At 47.4% G+C, this 20,596-nt stretch overlaps 1 protein-coding gene and 1 pseudogene across 1 annotated transcript in view; one reads left to right on the top strand and one right to left on the bottom strand.

Annotated features, from left to right (window-relative positions):
- The window catches only part of LOC115103502 (G patch domain-containing protein 8-like), a 38,303-nt gene extending 32,574 nt beyond the window's left edge, over positions 1 to 5,729 (top strand). Inside the window, 2 exon segments of the mRNA XM_065006464.1 lie at positions 460 to 3,560; positions 3,563 to 5,729. Coding sequence (XP_064862536.1) covers positions 460 to 3,560; positions 3,563 to 4,392 — 3,931 coding nt within the window. The 3' untranslated portion in view covers positions 4,393 to 5,729.
- Positions 5,730 to 6,527: 798 nt separating this feature from the next.
- On the bottom strand, positions 6,528 to 13,571 carry LOC135559633 (Golgi SNAP receptor complex member 2-like; annotated as a pseudogene).
- Positions 13,572 to 20,596: the final 7,025 nt, after the last annotated feature.

Raw genomic sequence — 20,596 nt, 5'->3', positions numbered from 1 at the left:
TTATTTCCCTCATTAAAATGCAAATCAATTTATATCATTTTTGACATGCGTTTTTCTGGATTATTTTTTTGTTATTCTGTCTCACTGTTCAAATAAACCTACCAAATTATAGACTGATCATTTCTTTGTCAGTGTGCAAACGTACAACATCAGCAGGGGATCAAATACTTTTTTCCCTCACTGTATATACATATGAGATGAGTAATGCCAGATATGTAAACATTATTAAAGTGACTAGTGTTCCATTCCTTAAAGTGGCCAGTGATTCCTAGTCTATGCCTAAAGGCAGCAGCCTCTAATGTGCTAGTGATGGCTGTTTAACAGTCTAATAGCTGCAGCTTCCTATCAGTGCAGTGTTTGCAGATGTATGTGCAAAGAAAAATTATAATTTAAAATCATGTGTTCTGGATGAAACACATGAAACACATCACTTTAATATGTTCTCTATCGTTGTTTCAGTACCCCGGGAAGTGGTCCCATGTTCAAACCCACCACCGTGGCAGTAGATGGGGAGAAGGGTGAAGAGGGGAGTGCTGTAACCCCCGAGTATGTTCCCCCTACAGACACTGCCATGGAGGGCTTGTCAGGGGAGGAGAAGAGCAGTGGGGGTCAGGCCTCCCCCAAACCAGCCCCCACCGTCAGCTTCTCCCTGGGGAAGAGCAGCTCATCCCCGGCCGGGGCCTCCAAGGTCAGCGTGTCCTTCTCCTTCGCCAAGAAACCCCCAGTGAAGCTGGAGACGGTCGCAGCAGTGTTAGCTAAACTCCATCAGGATGACGAGGAGGAGGGGGGACAGGAGGAGGGAGGGGAGAAGGCCGCGGGACAGGAGGAGACCTCCGGCTGCAGCACCGAGAGCCCCAAGGGAGGAGGAGGGAATGGAACAGCAGGGCCAGAGGAGGAGGAGGAGGAGCAGCAGGAGGAGCAACTATATCAAGAACAACCAGAGCAGGAGGAAGAAGATGATGGCGCCTCCCTAGCCATCACTCTCAACAAGCTGAAGATGATGATGAAGAAGGAGGAAGGCTGGGCCGGCCAGGAGCCTGAGTACTACCACTACATCCCACCAACCCACTGCAGAGTCAAACCCCGCTTCCAGTTCCTGGTGTTCATGAAGGCCACAGACCAGTGTGAGATCAGGGAGCAAGAAGAAGATGAAGAGGTGGAAGAGAAGGAAGTGAAGAAGACCGAGAAGGTGGTAGCAGAGGTTTCTGAGCAGACACAGCCAAAAGCTACTGAGTGCAAATCAGAGGAGCCAGAGAAGACTCCTGCAGCTCCAGTCACAGAGCCCACTCCCACATCACCTAAACTGAAGACTGAAGAGGCCTCTGCCAGCTTAACAGACCCCCCTCCCACAACAGCCCCTACCCCAGTACCAGGCAACAAGCAGGAGACCCCAGTCCCAGAGCCCAACTCGGGCCCCAAAATCCCCACCGGCCCCTTCTTCCTGGTCCTGAGCAAAGATGAGAGCACCACTCTGCAGTGGCCCTCGGAGCTGCTGGATTTTACCAAGGCTCAGCCCGCCCTCTCTTACAGCTGCAACCCCCTGTACTTCGACTTCAAACTGTCCCGCAACAAAGGGGGCCGTGCTGGACGAGCAGCAAAGTCCTCCAAGCCCGCTGGTGAAGGAGCTGAGAAAAAAAACAATCCTGAGGCAGCTGCTGCAGACAATGAGGGGAATGCTGCTGCTGCCACCACCACCCCTGGGCCCAGCACTGACAACACTGATAAGGAGCAGCCCTCCTTAAAAATAGAGGGTTCCCAAGGGGAGACTGAGGAGCAAAAGCTACAGAGTAGCACAAGCGGAGCCAAGAAGAAGAAAAAGAAGAAGAAGAAGAAGAAGAAGCATAAGAAATCTGGGAAAGGCTCCAAGCGCAAAGAAAAAGAGAAGGGAGCCATAGTGGACGGGGACGCGGAAACTGAGATCCTAGGAGAGAAAACCAAAAAGAAGAAAAAACACAAACGAAAGAAGAGCAAAAACAAAGGTGAGGAGGGGGAAGAAGGAGGTGGTGGTGATAAGGAAAAGCCTAAAGAGGATAAAGCAGTAGCCGCAACGGTTTCTAGTGCTCCCCCAGCACCAGCAGGAACAGGATCTGCTACAGGAGCGGAACCTGGGAAGAGGAAACGACCAGCCAAAGAAGCACTTCAGAAGTCTGGGGCAGAGGAAGGTGGGGCAGGGAAAGGCTCTGATGAGGCCAAGCCCTCTGAGGAGCACAACGGCACCAAGCGTCTGAAGACAGACCCCAGCGCCCCACCCAGCGCTTCCTGCTCCTCCTCGGCCCAGAAGAGCCCCGGGCCAGGCAGACCACCCAGCAGTGAGAGTGAGGAGGAAGGAGGTGGAGGCTCAGCTTCCCGATCCAGCCGCCGCAGGTCCACGCCCGGGGAGGGGCGCCGGCACCAGAGCGAGGACTCCGGCCGCTCCCGAAGCCGCTCGTCGCATCGGGGAGACGGGCGAGGGAGCAGCCGGCGGCGGCACCGCGGCCAGGCCTCCCGTAGCCAGTCAGACTCCAGCAGCTCGGAGCGCTCCTCGAGCGCCTACAGCCGGCGCAGCCGCAGCTACTCAGACAGTTATAGTGAAGACAGTGACGGAGGCCGCCACCGGAGACACTCTAAACGCTCCTCTGACTCTGAGTACGATCGACGGGGAAGCGGCGGGCGGCGACGCTCCAGAAGACGTCACTATTCTTCCTCGTCCTCGGAGGACTCTCGCTCCCGCTCACGCAGCCACAGCCGCAGGAAGAGGCACCAGCGGCGGCACCGGAGCAGCTCTCGGAGCTCTAGCAGCAGGAGCCGCAGCAGCAGCGCCAGGTCGTGGAGACGCAGCTACAGCCGCAGCTCAGCCAGCCGCTCCTCCAGCTCTACTAAGGGCTCCCCTCACCGGGGTCGGGGAGGCCAGGGGGGCCACAGGGGCCGGGCAGACAGCGCTACACAGCGCCGAGACTTCAACCGCTCCTGCATCTACCGTTCCCAGTCCCCCCGCTCTGCCTCGTCACGAGCCCCAAACCGCAACAGCAGCTCCCAGAGCCAGAGGGCAGGGGGGTCCCGGGGAGAAGGAGGAGGAGACCAGAGGAACTTTTCCTCACACTTCACCGCCCGTCAGCTTCTGGATAAGATCCAGTCCAGGAAGGGATCTGATGTCCCAACCACAGGGACCAAGTCTGGCGCCAAGATCAAGGACCCACCATCGGGCTACTTTGGGCCCAAACTGCCTCCAGCTCTGGGCAATAAGTCCATGCTGCCCCTGTTCGGTAAGCTGCAGGCAGGGAAGAAATTCCCTGCGATCCCCCTGACCCGGCCCGATGGTGGAGAGAAGTCATCAGCAGGGAAAGGTTCAGATGCCGTGGCAGAGGTCATCCTGATGGAGCCCATCCGGGAGTTCCCCCCACCGCCTCCCCCTCCACCAGCTCATAAGAAGGTGGAGGAGACGGTAGTGGTAGTTCAGGAAGCCCGCCACCTCACCCTGGACGCACGGGTTCTTCATGAGCCCCGGCCACTGTTCCATCAGGAGCCCTCCATGCTGATGCCCCCATACCAGGGCGACCCGGGACAGGACCCCTCCCAGAACCCCATGATGGAGTCCTCATCCCCGACATGCATCAGCAGCCACCCCCAATGCACGCCTACCCCAACTACCCCCCGCCCAGCCTGGAGGAGGAGGACATGGGCATGGAGGCAGAGGAGGACGATCTGGCCCCGCTGGAGAGCCAGCCCATCACCTTCACCCCAGAGGAGATGGAGAAGTACGGCAAGCTGCAGCAGGCCGCCCAGCAGCACATCCAGCAGCAGCTCCTGGCCAAGCACATCAAGACCTTCCCCTCAGCCGCAGCAGCACAGGCTGCAGCGAACATGGCTGCAGCAGCGAACCATATGCAGCCGGCACCCCCTCCCCCCCAGCAGCAGATGATCCAGATCCACCAACCTGCTGTGTCTGCAGCCTCGGCTACCTCCCTCACCACAGTACAACACCTCATCCAGCAGCACCATGCTGCTCAGGCTGCAGCCATGGGCATCCACCCACACGGACCCCACCCGCACCCCCAGTTAGCCCAGGTCCACCACATCCCCCAGCACCACCTCACCCCCATCTCCCTGTCTCACCTGGGACACTCTCTAGGCCACACTCTGGGCCACCAGTTGGGAGTGGGACACGCTGGACTGATCCCTGCCCACCACACGGCCTTCCTCTCTGGCCAGCCCATACACATTATCCCAGCCTCAGCACTTCATCACCACAGCCCCTTAGCCCTCCACCACATACCACACTCATCCCTCTACCCAACGCTGTTCGCCCCCCGGCACTCTAACGCAGCTGCGGCAGCCGCACTACAGCTCCACCCCTTCCTGCACCCCATCTTCTCAGGGCAGGACCTCCAGCACCCCCCTAACCACGGCTCCTGAGAAAGACCTTCACTAGGAGCCATGTGTCCACATCAGAGGAGGGTGTTTTGGCCAGAGCAGGCCTGGTTAAACATCTGAGTAAACATGGAGAGAGGGAGATGTAGTGGCACCATTGTGCAGCAGATGATGATGATGAGAATATTAGACCACTGGCCAGACAGAGGTGCTGTGATATGCTGCCTGTGCAGAGGTAAACAACAGACATTTACTGTGGGCACTTTGATGGACCCCTCCTAACAGTTGACTGAGATTCACCCTGAGGTTTCTGGACAGGGTGGAGGAGGGTTTGAGGCAACCTCAAATCTAAGATGTTTTGAATGGGAACCCAGTTTATTATTTTTAAAGCAGAAACCTCTGGAGTATTTTTTTTATTTTTTTGTCCCACATTTTATAACTGATTGTCACTGTCAATGTTCCTCTTTGTTTTTACAGCCAAAGAGACGCAGTGGCTGAAGCCATAAACAGGATGGTGTTGTGGGAAAGGAAAGGGGAGATGAGATGGGGACAAGAGGGGGTTTAAGGGTGCCATCCATGACTGGAAACAGCCTTGACTTTGTAATGTAATCTGGTGGCTCTAGTCTACTGCCTGAATTCTGTTGTCATTAATATCTAATTTTCTCACATGACTACTTGCTCTCTTCATGACCCGTAATATTCACCAACAATTTGTAATACAGTATAGTGTACATAGATCACTGAGCAATGTGAAGTATCCCTCTAATATGATGGGCATTTAAGGGATGTTCTTTATTACTGACTAATGAAATGTTGCCCATAAGGAAATTAAAATGGTCACTGGTGGGGGAACACCGATAAGAGGTTGGGTGAAGCTCAAGTTTTATTGGAGGTACTGTGGGGGGGGGGGGTCACAGCCTCTTAGTGCTGTAGGGTTAAAGGTCATGTTGTTCCAAGTGGTAGTGGTTGTATATCGAAATGACTTGCACTGAAATCTGTACATCAAGATGCTGCTTTCGCATCATGTAACAAATGTATGATTGTAGTATACTGCAATAATTGTATTTTTTTTGTTTTATTTCTAAATTATTTTCCAAAATGCTCCTCAAAAGGAGATGTTTTTCCTCTTGTGTAATTTTTGCTCAATGTAAATAAAATTGTTGTAGTTAACCCCAATAACATTCTAGGGGTTTGTTGCTACTGTAAAAAAAAAAAAAAAAACTGAAGGAATGAAGATGGACAAGAATACTTTAGAGGCATTTTCTGAACTATTATCCTGTATGGGGAGGATTGGGTGATGGCACTGCCTTGTAAAGTGGCAGCAATGGTATGTCTTTTTTAAATATAATGTGTCAGCAAATAAAGAGTTTTGAGTTGCTACATGTCTGTCTTAACTTTGTTTGGCTGGTGAAGAGTGAGTAGTCTGCAGTGGTATGAGTAAGGGTTGCGAGCAACACAAAGATAAATGTCCAGTATGGTACATTATAGGCAGATTACATATAGTAACATACCAGCACAGACATGCGTTCTTTACTTACTGTGGCAAACGGCTTCTGAAACTGCAATGGGAAGTGAATTTCTCATTCTCAGCATATTGCATGCAGCCCTTTTTAGAATGGAGGACAAGTCTGCTAGGCTAATGAGGCTAGAGGATTTTTACAGTGCTTCGCCTCTCCTCTGGTTATGGAATGCTGAGCTGTCACTAGATGGCGCCAGAGCTCCGTTTTATGTAGTCTCACAGCTAGCTGTACATCAAGACCAGGAGTCAGACTTTCTAATTTCAGCGTAAAACTTTTCATCCATAGTTTCTCATCTACCTGCTGGAACATTCCATGCTTATTGGTCTCCCAGGATTGTATTTGAACTAAATGTATGCACTCAGTACTGTCAGTGGCTCTGAATAAGCGTGTCTGCTAAATCACTAACATGTCAGATGTGATGGTAGGGGTTCCTATGCACAGTCCGGATAGGTCCCCAGACTAGGCCCACTCAAGTACTAGTCTTGAAAATAATCCTGTTTCAAACAATAGTTTTACTGTTGTAAATGTAAACTCTATATTATATGACAGTTTCTGACATCAGTGAGAGATTTATTTAAACTATGCTTTATGTCCATTGTTAGATTTGACCCATACCTAATTCAATTGCTAGATTACATGGACAATAATGTACACTTCAGAGACAGATTAAGACAAGTTTTAAAAATTATCTCCAGAGAATTACAATTTGAACCTTGGTTGCACTAACATAGTGAGACTAGGGCCAAGAAAATGTCCAGATAATTTACATTTTGAAAGTGTGACAATACACTTTGTTCAGATAGTTTCACAAAACACATTTTGTTCTCAATATTGGTCTGTATCTTGGGCACAGGTCCCTGTTAACTACCCTCTTCCTCCCTGGACTAAATACATGTATTGATTAATCTGGCATAAGTATTCTATAGGCAGTGTGATGAGGTAAGGTAAAAACATCAGCTTTTCATCCATTTCCAGAATCATCCTCATTTGGGAACAATGGCAGCAAACAGTACAATTATGCTTCAAATAGATGGTTTAGATGAAACCACAATGAATGCCATCCACAAGGTAACGGAGAACTCATTATAGGGGAGACTAAGGCAAGCAAGTGGAGAATTGGTTTGAAAAAAAGGTGACCAGTCATATTGAAATGTCCTTCTCACCCACCTACAGGTGTCAGTGAGCTGGAATTATGGTTGCAAGGTTCCACGTTCAGTTTGAAGTAAAATTAATGTTTTGCACTCAGTGTCTATACTTTAAGGACACCTGCTCTTTCCATAACAGACCGACCAGGTGAAAGCTATCCCTTATTGATGTCACTTGCTAAATTCACTTCAAGCACTATACATGGAGGATATGTTTTTTTTTTTTTAAATGTAAGCCTTGAGACATGGATTGTGTATGTGTGCCATTCATAGGGTGAATGGGCAAGACAGAAAAGTGCCTTTGAACAGGGTATGGTAGTAGGTGCCAGGCGCACCGGTTTGTGTCGAACTGCAATGCTGCTGGGCTTTTCACACTCAACAGTTTCCCGTGTGTATCGCTAATGGTCCACCGCCCAAAGGACATCTAGCCAGCTTGACAACTGTGGGAAGCATAGGAATCAACATGGGCCAGCATCCCTGTGGAATGCTTTCAATACCTTGTAGTGTCCATGCCCCGATGAATTGAGGCTGTTCTGAAGGCAAAAGGTGCAACTCAACATTAGGAAGGCATCCTTAATGTTTTGTACACTCGGGGTGTATGTCTTGCTTAGCACCCATTTTACTGGTGCAAACAAAGAGTGGTTGAAATAGAAGTGGGTGGCAAAACCTATGGAAATTAAAAGAGGGATAATTCCTCGCCTTCCGATCGGAACCAATACTTTCAGGGAACTCTCCGCTTTGAAGACGAGCCTATTTTATCACCGTTCACGTATCTTACTGTGCAAAAATGTCCAAGACCAACGCAAAACTGTGGTTGCGAACGCGGTCATGGTCAGCCCAGGTACTTGACCACCAGGAACATGACCACACAGGTGAGCAGCATCCCTCCAATCATGACGAACTTATCCTGGGTGGCCCTCTTCTCGATCAGCCTCATCACCGTGTTGGACAGACCCAGCATGTTGGCCACATCCAGCATCTTCTTGTGGGTCCCCTGGATTTAGGGAAGACAGAGGAGAGAAAAGACATCAAACGTTAGCTGCTGAAGTTCCATCGATTGTGCTGTTGTTTCCTGAAGAACAAGCTGAAGTTAGTTATTAATGGGTATTCTGCTTCATTGCTGTTTGTGGGAATACTGTATACACAGTCGTATCATAACCTGCATTTAGCCTGGTCATGAGAAAGCTCTATTCAACTGATTAGGGAGAGGCTGTCTTGAGGAACCGCACCCAGCCATTCTGTCCTCCCGGTCTGTCCCTCGGCCGTTTCTCACGGCCAGCCCATCTGATCACCAGACGCCCTGATAACAGGAGGCCCACAGCAACCTCCACCAGGAACACCATCTCTTCTCCTCCCTGGAAATATGTACTTAGCCTGCTGCTGACAACCAGCACCACACACACACACACACACGCACACACGCACACTTCTACTACACATAGTGATCATTACAGAGACAGAAACCGGGTCAGCCAGGGTTTGTCTTGGGAATACAGGGACCTGCCTTGCCGTGTCACGGTCAGTGTACCTTGGCAAAGTGTCAACAACAACAAAAACAGATCCTCAAAACGTTCTACAGCTGCACCATTGAGAGCATCTTGACTTGCTGCATCACCACTTGGTATGGCAACTGCTTGGCATCCACAACAAAGGGTAGTGCGTATGGCCCAGTACATCACTGGGGCTGAGCTCCCTGCCATCCAGGACCTCTATACCAGGCGGTGTCAGAGGAAGACCCTGATAATTGTCAAATACTCCAGCCCCCCAAATGGTAGACATTTCTGCTACCGCACGGAAAGCGGTACCGATGCACCAAGTCTGGAACCAACAGGACCCTGAACAGCTTCTACCAACAAGCCATAAGAATGCTAAATAGTTAACCAAATAGCTACCAGGACTATCAGCATTTTGCACTCTTTTGAATCATCACATACGCTGCTGCTAGTGCTTATTATCTATCCTGTTGCCTCATCACTTTACCTCTACCTACATGTACATATCTACCTCAATTGCATCGTACCCCTGCACATCAACTCGGTACTGGTACCCCGTGTATATAGCCAAGTTATCGTTACTCATTGTGTATTCATTCTCTCTCTATTTTTTCTCTCTGCATTGTTGGGAAAGGCCCGTATGTGAGCAAACACACACACCTTGAGCGTGTCCCTCTGGTCCCGGAGTCCGGTGAGGATGCTGCTGCCGCTGCCCAGGAGGTCGTCCATGCCTCTGTGTGCGTTGTTCAGGTTGGAGTTTAACTGCAACGTCTCATCTATGGGGATGGAGGTGTCTGCATCCTGTAAGGGACAATACCGGTAACATCTCAACAACAATGTTCCCCTAATAAATGTATTTTGGTTTTATTGCCCATGTTACACCAGTTGTGGTGTGTCAAGCAGAGTTAGTATGCATGTTTTAGGTTATCATTACATGAGTGCAGACATTACTGTAGTGCTACATGGGAGACGAGTGTGATCTGGTGGTTTTGGAGTGGGCCACTACTACTGACGTTGGTGGTGAAGGTACGACTCATGAGCTCCTCCCTCTCTCGGTCCTGGGTCTCTCGTGAGTAGCGACGGTGCTGGAAGTTCCTCAGCGCCGTCTGGAGGTGCTGAACATCATACTTCAGCTGGTCTACCCGCCTGCGGAGGGGACACAGACGGAGACCACATTCTTCTTACCCCCCAGCCGAATAATGGCAGAGGAAATCTGAGAGGGTAAAAAAAGTCAGCCTTTGCCTCCAGCATTTCAGGACTGTGGTTCAGTCACTCCTTCTTCACTAACTCATGACATCTGTGTATGGATGTCTTCTCGTTCTCAATAAAAGCTTTCTATCGTCAATAAGATAAGTAAACATGCCTCCCTTCTTCCCAATCTGACTTACTCCTCCACCTGGCTGAAACACCCGAGGGCCTGTCTCCCTCCACCCCTCTCTCCCGCTCCTCCTGAGCATCACCTGCTTGTGGCTCAGCCCTGCGGCCCCAGCGTACTGTAGCTGTCCAGAGATCAGAGGAGAGCTGTGGGACAGGGCGCAGCAGTTTGTCCCCTGGGGCCTGTTTACCCGGCTCTGAAGTGACACCTTGCCCAACGCGGCAGGAATGCCGGTGAATGACGGGGCTGCCGAGGGAATGTTTTCACAGATCCGCGTCGCCACAGGGGACGAGAAACACACTGCCCGTTTCATCTCGCTGTGACCTCGTCCCGGACCCACCCATCTTTATGAAACATTCATCGCCACGCCACCTCTGGTGTATTTGGATCATCGATGCAGTTTGTGTACTCACAGTTTGACGTTCTGACGGCGGTTTGGCGGTTCTTTGCCAGCCAGGATTTCCAGACGTTCCAAATGGCTGAAGATGGTCGATTCTGGCCTGCAGATCGTTCTCCAACACTGGAGAGAGAGCGCGTACACACACACACACACACACACACACACACACACACAGACAGACAGAAACTATTAAAAACACCCTGAACAGTTGTTTCACTCCCCAAATAGGCCAATCTTATACAAAATAAATTTTTAAAGTTATGTTCATTCTAATAAATCAGACAAGATTTCCTTATGCCATGTTACCATGGAATATAGCCCCATGGTTTCAGGTGAATCCAAGAGAGAGATGAAAGCAAATATGTTACTTCCTCAAACTTCGCAGAGGAAGTTAATCCACATTGAAACAAAGGGCCTTGTACATCATCTCTTCATGAAGACAAATCAGCCACTGATTCTTATTTGAAGTCGGATATCTATGGTTACACCCGTTTCATTCGCAGACTGCTGAGATTCTAGATAGCATTTGATTCCAAGGTGACAACAGCACTAGGCTTGTGGGAAGCTTTTATCTGCTCTTTAAAAGGACTTGCACCATCTTGTCCCCCACCCTCTCCTGTCCTGACGGAGTGACTCCTCGCTCGGACGCCTGCTGCATCCTTCCACCCTCTAACATGCGAGATGATGTCATTGTCACAACTGGGCGGCCGACTGGCTGCCACCATTATCTTTAGAGAAGACTTCCCGGTCGTCCCTCTGCTGCCACCCCTATGCTTCCTGCCCTGGCACCAGCCTGGCTCACAGAACATTGCCCGCCCTGCTCACCTCCCAAAACAATCAGTAGGAAGGGCAGGGTACAGCTTGGCTCAAAGGGCAGCGCAACACTGGAGAAGGGGTAAATACAGATGTAAATACTGCCTAGTTGTAAATTCCAAATGTATAATTAACAAAAATATAAAAAAATCGCAACAATTTAAAATATTTTACTGAGTTACAGTTCATGTAAGGAAATCAGTCAATTGAAATAAATAAATTAGGCCCTCATCTATGGATTTCGCATGACTGGGAATACAAATATGCATCTGTTGGTCACAGATACCTTTAAAAAAGGTATCATAAAACCAGTCAGTAGCTGGCCACCATTTTCTTCATGCAGAGCGAAGACAAGAGTTGATCAGGCTGTTGATTGTGGCTTGTGGAATGTTGTCCCACTCCTCTTCAATGGCTGTGCGACGTTGCTGGATATTGGCGGGAACTGGAACGCGCTGTCGTACACGCCGATCCAGAGCATCCCACACATGCTCAATGGGTGACGTGTCTGGTGAGTATGCAGGCCATGGAAGAACTGGGACATTTTCAGCTTCCAGGAAATGTGAACAGATCCTTGCGGCATGGGGTTGTGCATTATCATGCTGAAACATGAGGTGATGGCGGGGTTGAATGGCACGACAATGAGTCTCAGAAACTCATCACAGTGTGCATTCAAATTTCCATCAATAAAATGAAATTAAGCTACGGACAATGAGCACATGCCTTCCCTTACTCTAGCCCTACCATGGGGCACTCTGTTCACAACGTTGACATCAGCAAACCTCTCACCAACACACCTTCTGCAATCTGCCCAGTACAGCTGAAACCGGTATTAATCTGTGAAGAGCAGACTTCTCCAGCATGCCAGTGGCCATAGAAGGTGAGCATTTGCCCACTGAAGTCGGTTACGACGCTGAACTGCAGTCAGGTCAAGACCCTGGGGAGGGCGACGAGCACACAGATGAGCTTCCCTGATACGGTTTCTGACAGCTTGTGCAGAAATTCTGCGGTTGTGCAAACCCATAGTTTCATCAGCTGTCTGGGTGGCAGGGTTCAGACAATCCTGCAGGTGAAGAAGCCAGATGTGAAGGTCCTTGGCTGGCCTGGTTACATGTGGTCTGCGGTTGTGAGGCCAGTTGGACGTACTGCCAAATTCTGTAAACGACGTTGGAGGCGGCTTATTGTAGAGAAATAAACATTAAATTCTCTGGCAACAGCTCTGTTGGAGAGTCCTGCAGCCAGCATGCCAATTGCACACTCCCTCAAAACTTGAGACTTCTGTGGCATTGTGATGTGTGACAAAACTGCACATTTAGAGTGACCTTTTATTGTCCCCAGCACAAGTAGCACCTGTGTATTGACCATGCTGTTTAATCAGCTTTTTGATATGCCACATCTGTCAGGTGGATGGATTATCTTGACAACGGAGAAATACTCACTAACAGCGATGTAAACACATTTTTGAACTTTTTGTGCATATGGAACATTTCTGGGAGGTTGACACTTGCAACATTCATTGAATGCAGAAGATACATTATTTAGAAAGAGTGAACTCACAGTGGACAGACTGACGATCTGTGTTCTCCAGGCGTCCCATGAGCGACTGCACCTCCTGGATTTGCCTGATCAAAGAGGAGAGAGAGCAAAGATATATAATATTCCTAGGCTACCGTAAATCTTAAACAGAGGTCTATATGGAAGCGTAATATTAGATAAGGGTCTATTGAATAGATAAGGAACTAGACAATGGTATGTGACAATTTAATACACACGCTAGATACGTAAACTACAGACAGTGAATTAATGGTGCTTTCAAGACTACTGGGAACTCGGGTTTGGGGGGCGAAACAAGGTAAGATCATGACGTCAGTGATCTTTAGGTCAGAAAATCGGAACTCTAAAAAGATGCTCGAGTTTCCGACTTGGAATTCAGAGTTGGATGCCCGTTCAAAACGATGTTTCCCAGTCAGATCTAGTTTTTTTCCCCGAGTTCCTAATATTCTTGAATGCAATGAAGTCAAAGATTTCTGAGTTCCCAGTTGATCTGAACGCGGCGTACCGTTACAGTGGTGATAGTTAAATATTGTTGGTCATGGATATATGGCTATCTATTAGCTGGTTGGTTAGCTAGTTTCCTGTTGACATCATGACCACTAATGGAAGGGGTTAGTTAAAACTATCTTTTGTCGTGAAATGCTGTTAGCTAGCCAGCTAGTTACAGTAACGCGGTATATCATAAGGCAAGTGAGCTACGTTAGATGTCTTCTTTTTTTGAAAGAGAACAGAAACACTCACTTATTTGTTTGATGGTACAATGTCTCCATTTTCCTTGTATGTTTCAAGACACAATCCACAAAAAAATACCCTCGGTCTATAGAAGAATACCTTTAGCCGGTTTTATTGTGAAACTGAAAACAAGTTGAGTTTTGTGCAACGCACACGTCATCAGTTGAGAAGATTTGTGTACGGAAATGGAATAACGGAAGCTCCACCGAGTGATAAAAGCCAAAGAACTGCTGCAGCGACACTACGAGGCAGGTACAGGTACCTCGACAGCTCCAATCAAACAATGAAGAAGCAGAAATGTAGGAAAATGCTAAATCAAATTATTTAAAGTTAGTGCAATTTAAACGAGGTTCGTGTTTCCTCTCTTACCTTTCAACACCAAAATATGGCATGATAATAGTCTACATTTATGAAGTGGAAGTGAGCTTTCTAGATTTGAGTGATTCTTTTAAATCATGTTTCTATTTTGGTTCATTTGATGCTTAGACTACCGTAACAAAAGTCATATTTATTGAACTACATCTATTTTCAGCTTTTTACATGTCATATATCATACCCTTAATCTGAATCACAGACAGTGTGCTTTCTGTTCCCACAACAACAAAAAGCATCCTCTCCCCCTCAATCCAACCAGGGCTCATCTGTTGACGGGGAGACGAATGTAACTGGAAAGACTTAATGAGAAGACGTCTCCAGGCAAAGTTTTGTCAGCTCACCCTGGCTTTTTCTAATTATCCCCCTTTTCCACAGATTGGTGTCGGAATACACCTGTCTGTCCATCCTGGATTCCCTCCTCTGCCCGCGGATACAGACAGACCAACAATAATGATATCAAACTTTCCACGGGCAGTTGAGATTGGGAGAAGTCACAAATGTCTGCACCCAGGATAAATGAGGATGAGGTAAGGTGTCAGATTGTTTGTTAAGCTGCCAATCAAATTCTCTCTCCCCTTCAATGAGTGTGTGAAAACAGACAGGTTTGATTACTCAGAATTATGCTGCGACTGAGTGGTGTGTGTGTGTCCCCCCCCCTTAAGATGTTAACAATGGATCCTTAGTGATGCAGAAGAGAGAATCATCCTGGGGCTATCCCTGGCACCCCTACAAAACCACACCTCACATTAGCTCTCGCTCTCTCCCACGCTCCATCAGCCTACCACTGGAGATGCATGAGGGTATGAGCAGAGCAGCCAAACAAGCGCAGGTGTCCCATTGACAGATACTATATGTTCAGGGGAATTGGCTCTTAATGTCTCTATAATGTGTTATTGTTTACCCCACACAGCACAACCGACCTATCATGAGAGAGATGGTTTGCTGGGCCTGTTGGTTGATGGTTGACACTTGTCTCTCCAGGCTACTTACTTCTCAACAGAGGCCTGTTTTAACCCACCCCCACATGTCAAAAAAACATGATTCATGTTCAAGCCACTTCTTGCTCTTGCTGCTCACCATTTTCGGTTGTCATAACACCTCCCCAGGGCAGTGGTGGGATATGTTTAGATTTAACATGTAGCTCAGGCAAGTAGAGAAGGAGAGGAAGGGCCCCTACGAGCCCTTTGGCAGATTATGTTGGCCGCATTTGCCTCCCTTCTGAGGTTGTAGGGTCCTCACTGTCTGTGCTCTATCTTTCACTGTCTGTGCTCTAACCCTAACCCTGGAGAAAGGAGGAGCAGAGTTTACCGGTCTTCCCTCCCACACCTGAGCACTACAGGCAGATACTGACACCTAGACTCCAGATGTGGAGCTTGCTCACTTCACTCTGATTGACCAAGTCATCATCATGTGTCCGTTTCAACCCCGCTCCTGCTAAACTCCCCTGTTCTGTTACATTCAGGTACATCAGTCACTGAACCCACCTATGGGGAAAGAGACAAAGAAGGAATGTGTAGGTAGGGTTGAGTTAGGGTTTGTTGTTGTGGTTTTCAGGATAGGTCTTGTGTGTGTGTGTGTGTGTGTGTGTGTGTGTGTGTGTGTGTGTGTGTGTGTGTGTGTGTGTGTGTGTGTGGCCCCTTTTCTGAACCACCAGTAAGACACCCTATTTCCTGATGCCAGCACTGGATCCCTGGGGCCGTCAAAAGCAGTTTCCTGGAACTAGAGGATTTTGAGCCGGATCAGTCTCCCTCTCCTGGCTAGACACCATGGCAGCAGCACTGTTGTTAGGTAGAGGAACTCACCCGTCCCACTGAATGAGTCCCCTATGCCTTTGTTTTAAACATAAAGGGAAAATTATATGTTATTAAATCACTTATATTTAATGCACTGAACGATCCTTCTCAGGCAAAATAATACATTATAACTCTACAATCATAAACCCGGAGAGACAAAATGAAGAGCCCAATTATGACGAGCTAAATTGCTTCAGGGCAACGATGTTTGGATACCAGTAATTTTTTGGAAGGCAACTGATCTTCTCATTCTCCTGAGGGAAATTATCAGTTTGTCTTTGAAGCCGTGATGAAAGGTTGAATGAAAGCAGATGAGTACCTGTCAAAAAAGAGAGGGAGAATTCATAAGGTCTCTGTCTATGGGGACCAGGGAGAGGGGTTCGACTGGCATTTGTTTCTGCTCTTTGGCTGTAATGGAGGTGTGGAGGTGAGAGGGGCGTGCCCACCCAGAGAGAGGAGGAGGAGGTGAAATGACTGCCCTGAAGATACTGGTGAGTCTCTCTCTCTCCTCTCTCATTCTCTCTCTTCCCCCCCCCCCCACCTGCTGCCTTTCTGGCCTGAGAGAGCACAGGGAGCATGGATCATGCAGCTGTCAGCCTCACACACACACACACACACACACAGCCCTGTGGCCATACCACCTAGGAGTGGTGACACCTAGACCCCGGAGCATCCGCTCTGCTGTCTCGGTGAGGATGAGAGATCATGTCCATCCCCATGACTGGATGACATGCCGTCTCCCTGCACTCTGCTCTCCCAGGGAGAGAAGGTAAACAGCAACATGGCACAGAGAGGAGCACAACATAGCACCTCACCCGGCTTCCCCTGCCTGCCAGTAGCATTACACAGAGTGACAGCTTCCTACCCACAGTCATGCACCAGGGTTTAATCACACACTCATCATCAAGTCATATGTGTCAATGAGTCTTAAAATGTGGTTTTGAGGAAGTCAAAAGAAAAGATAGATGATAGATTGATGAATACTTTAATTGTGATACTGAAATGAATGAATTGGTTCTATGATGAAAATGTGGATATCGCAACTAACACTTTTATGTGTCCACATATTTGATTATTATCCAATAATTTAGAGGTTTGATTTTACAGATGTAGGATCTTAATGTGATCACTTTTTTGTTGCTGAGAATTTTCCCACACAGCAGGAAATGCAAACTTATTCAAGGTTTAAAAAGTCTTCTAAAGTTTGTATTTTCCACTTTAAAATGTAAGACTTGATATGCCCTAATGAAAAATGTATCAAGCCTGGCAAAAAATGTCCAATAATTATAATCCACATTATAATTCACATGTCCTGTTGCTGCAGGATTTTTTTTCCTGGTGTAGCAAACTGGTTCATAATAAGATCCTACATCTGTACAAAGGGTAATCTTTCAACAACAAAAAATCTTAGTTTTACAATCAAATAGAATTTCAGGTGATACCACATGAATGTAAATATCCCATACAGTATGAATACACTTATGAGTTCATAGCAGCACCAGATGTCATGTGTTGAGAACACAGAGCTCTGGACCTTATCTCTATTTTCCTGTTCTGGACTTTGTTGATCTGGGAAAGCTTTATTTGTGCTTGTAATGGAGGTCAGGCCTACACTGTTGTGTGTGTGTGTGTGTGTGTGTGTGTGTGTGTGTGTGTGTGTGTGTGTCAAATCAAATTTGATTTGTCACATGCATCGAATACAACAGGTGTCGACTTAACCGTGAAATGCTTTGTTACAACGATGCAAAGTTGAAAAATAGTAACACAAGAGAATGAAATACACAAGAATGGAGATATATACGGGGAGTACCAGTACCAGATCAATGTGCAGATGTATTTGAAGTAGATATGTACATGAAGGCAGGGTACAGTGACTAGGCATCCAGATATCAGATTATAGATAAATAGTAGGAGTAAATTAAAGAACAGAATATGAGCAGCATATGATTAGTGTAAAAGTGTGTGTGTGTGTGTGTGTGTGTGTGTATGTAGTCTATGTGAATGTGTGTGGGTTTTGTGTGAGAGTGTCAGTGTAGTGTGTGTGTGTGTGTTGTACTTCTTTGTATTTGTGTGTGCACATCATGGAGCTGAGAGAAAGGGGGAGACAGATAGGGAGGTATAAGGGGGCTTATCGTGGTCTCCTATCACCCTAGCTGCAGAGCTAACAGCTGTGTTGGTGCTCCAGGTGTTCCTCCACTGCAGCCATGGGGCTCATGGGAACAGCCTCCCCCACCAGTTTCCCAGCCCTCAGCAGCCCTCAGACATGGAGGAAAGGATTGCCAAGGGCTTACAGATGTAGGATCTTAATTTGAGCAAGTTTGCTCCAGCAGGAAAATAATCCTGCAGCAACAGGAAATGTGAATTATTATGTGGATTATAATTCATGGACATTTTTGAAGGGGTTGATGCATTTTTTTGTTAGGGCTAATCAAATCGGACATTTTTTAAGTGGAAATTACAAACTTTAAAAGCCTTTTTAAACCTTTGAATGCAGTTCACGTTTGCATTTCCTGCCGTGAAGGAATATTCTCAGCAACAAAAAGTTGAGGAGGGGGTTGGGGGGCGAACACAGGCTGAGGGGATGGGAGGCATCTTTGCTGTGTGAAATGAATTCACTAAAGCAATTGTTGTCATCTGTCTATTTATGTTTCTCTCCTCTGTGTACTTGTCTCTGAGGCCTTGGCTCGGTCTCCGAGGAACCACACGGTCTCCCTCAGGGTGCTACTTCAACCCTGCACGGAAAACTGCACTGTTTGAGACGTGACAGTGTCAGAAAACAATGTCGTAAAACTCGGCGTTACACAAAACAAACACAGCATAGGTATTCTCTCACGTGGGACTTTCATGAGTTCTACCTGTGAATTCTACCTATAGAACCTTCAGTAGAGCTCACTTTTGCCTCAAAGGTCATCAGTAAAATGCCCATGTCTCCTCTGCTGACACCCATACTACAGCACAAGTTACCCTAACACCTATTTGTATCCAGACTCATCAACAGCCTCCCAGTCAACCGCCAGTAATAACTCCCCATCCAGCCACCTATACTTCAGTGGTAGGCCCCTCCATAGAGGTATGCACTCAGCCCTGTCATGGCTCTAGGCATTGCATGTTCTTGTTGTGGGTTGAGCAATTGCATTAGTCATTTCACATTCCAAATTCCTACCCCATGCCGTATTCCCCAACCCTCTCGCTCTCTCTCCCGCTCTCCTTCACTCAATCCATCGCTCTGCTCACCACTTCCATTTTGCCAGGGCTGGGTAGGGTGTGGCCTGGTTTGGTGGTTTGGGCATACACACTGATGCTATCCTGCAGTACCCTCTCCTTAGAGGAGGAAATGTGACAGAGACTAGACTTTTGACCCGAGGGTTCAAATTAAAGGAGGGGACCTTGCTATATGTACAGTGGGGCAAAAAAGTATTTAGTCAGCCACCAATTGTGCAAGTTCTCCCACTTAAAAAGATGAGAGAGGCCTGTAATTTTCATCATAGGTACACTTCAACTATGACAGACAAAATGAGAAGAAAATCCAGAAAATCACATTGTAGGATTTTTAATGAATTTATTTGCAAATTATGGTGGAAAATAAGTATTTGGTTAATAACAAAAGTTTATCTCAATACTTTGTTATATACCCTTTGTTGGCAATGACAGAGGTCAAACGTTTTCTGTAAGTCTTCACAAGGTTTTCACACACTTGCTGGTATTTTGGCCCATTCCTCCATGCAGATCTCCTCTAGAGCAGTGATGTTTTGGGGCTGTTGCTCGGCAACACAGACTTTCAACTCCCTCCAAAGATTTTCTATGGGGTTGAGATCTGGAGACTGGCTAGGCCACTCCAGGACCTTGAAATGCTTCTTACGAAGCCACTCCTTTGTTGCCCGGGCAGTGTGTTTGGGATCATTGTCATGCTGAAAGACCCAGCCACGTTTCATCTTCAATGCCCTTGCTGATGGTAGGTTTTGTTACTTTGGTCCCAGCTCTCTGCAGGTCATTCACTAGGTCCCCCCGTGTGGTTTTGGGATTTTTGACCCCACGGGGTGAGATCTTGTGTGGAGCCCCAGATCGAGGGAGATTATCAGTGGTCTTGTATGTCTTCCATTTCCTAATAATTGCTCCCACAGTTGATTTCTTCAAACCAAGCTGCTTACCTATTGCAGATTCAAGTCTTCCCAGCCTGGTGCAGGTCTACAATTTTGTTTCTGGTGTCCTTTGACAGCTCTTTGGTCTTGGCTATAGTTGAGTTTCGAGTGTGACTGTTTGAGGTTGTGGACAGGTGTCTTTTATACTGATAACAAGTTCAAACAGGTGCCATTAATACAGGTAACGAGTGGAGGACAGAGAGCCTCTGAAAGAAGAATTGACAGGTCTGTGAGAGCCAGAAATCTTGCTTGTTTGTAGGTGACCAAATACTTATTTTCCACCATAATTTGCAAATAAATTCATAAAAAATCCTACAATGTGATTTTCTGGATATTTTTTTTCTCATTTTGTCTGTCATAGTTGAAGTGTACCTATGATGAAAATTACAGGCCTCTCTCATCTTTTTAAGTGGGAGAACTTGCACAATTGGTGGCTGACTAAATACCTTTTTGCCCCACTGTATGTATGTATCCTGGAGCAAGGTACCTAGCTACCTAACCCACTATGCTCCAGTTAACATCTGTTGTACTTGTACAAATAAGTAATGTATAATCCTGAAAGCTGTGTATGTTGCTGTGGTTAAGGGCATTCGCTAAGCAACGCAAATGTATCATACAAATACATGAATCAAAATGTCCAGGCTCAGAGCTCAATTCATCTTCATCCATCAGAGCATGACACATTTCCACAGCCCAGCCCAGCATAGTCACCGCCCACTGAACCCGGCCAACAGAGACACAGGGCGGATAGTGTTACTGCCACCGTCACCCTACATTGTGTATGTCATTCACGCCTCTGTTGTGTTTCAGGATGACAGTGAAGAGTTCGAGCACATCCAGCCTTCCTGGCCAGCCTCACACACTCGCACATGAACACTGGGACTATAAACACACACGAACACCACTCTCATTA

This window comes from Oncorhynchus nerka, linkage group LG21 (genome assembly GCF_034236695.1).
Source record: "Oncorhynchus nerka isolate Pitt River linkage group LG21, Oner_Uvic_2.0, whole genome shotgun sequence".
In the NCBI taxonomy this organism is placed as follows: domain Eukaryota; kingdom Metazoa; phylum Chordata; class Actinopteri; order Salmoniformes; family Salmonidae; genus Oncorhynchus; species Oncorhynchus nerka.
Note: the sequence above shows the minus strand (reverse complement) of the source record. Positions and strands in the feature narration are given on the sequence as shown.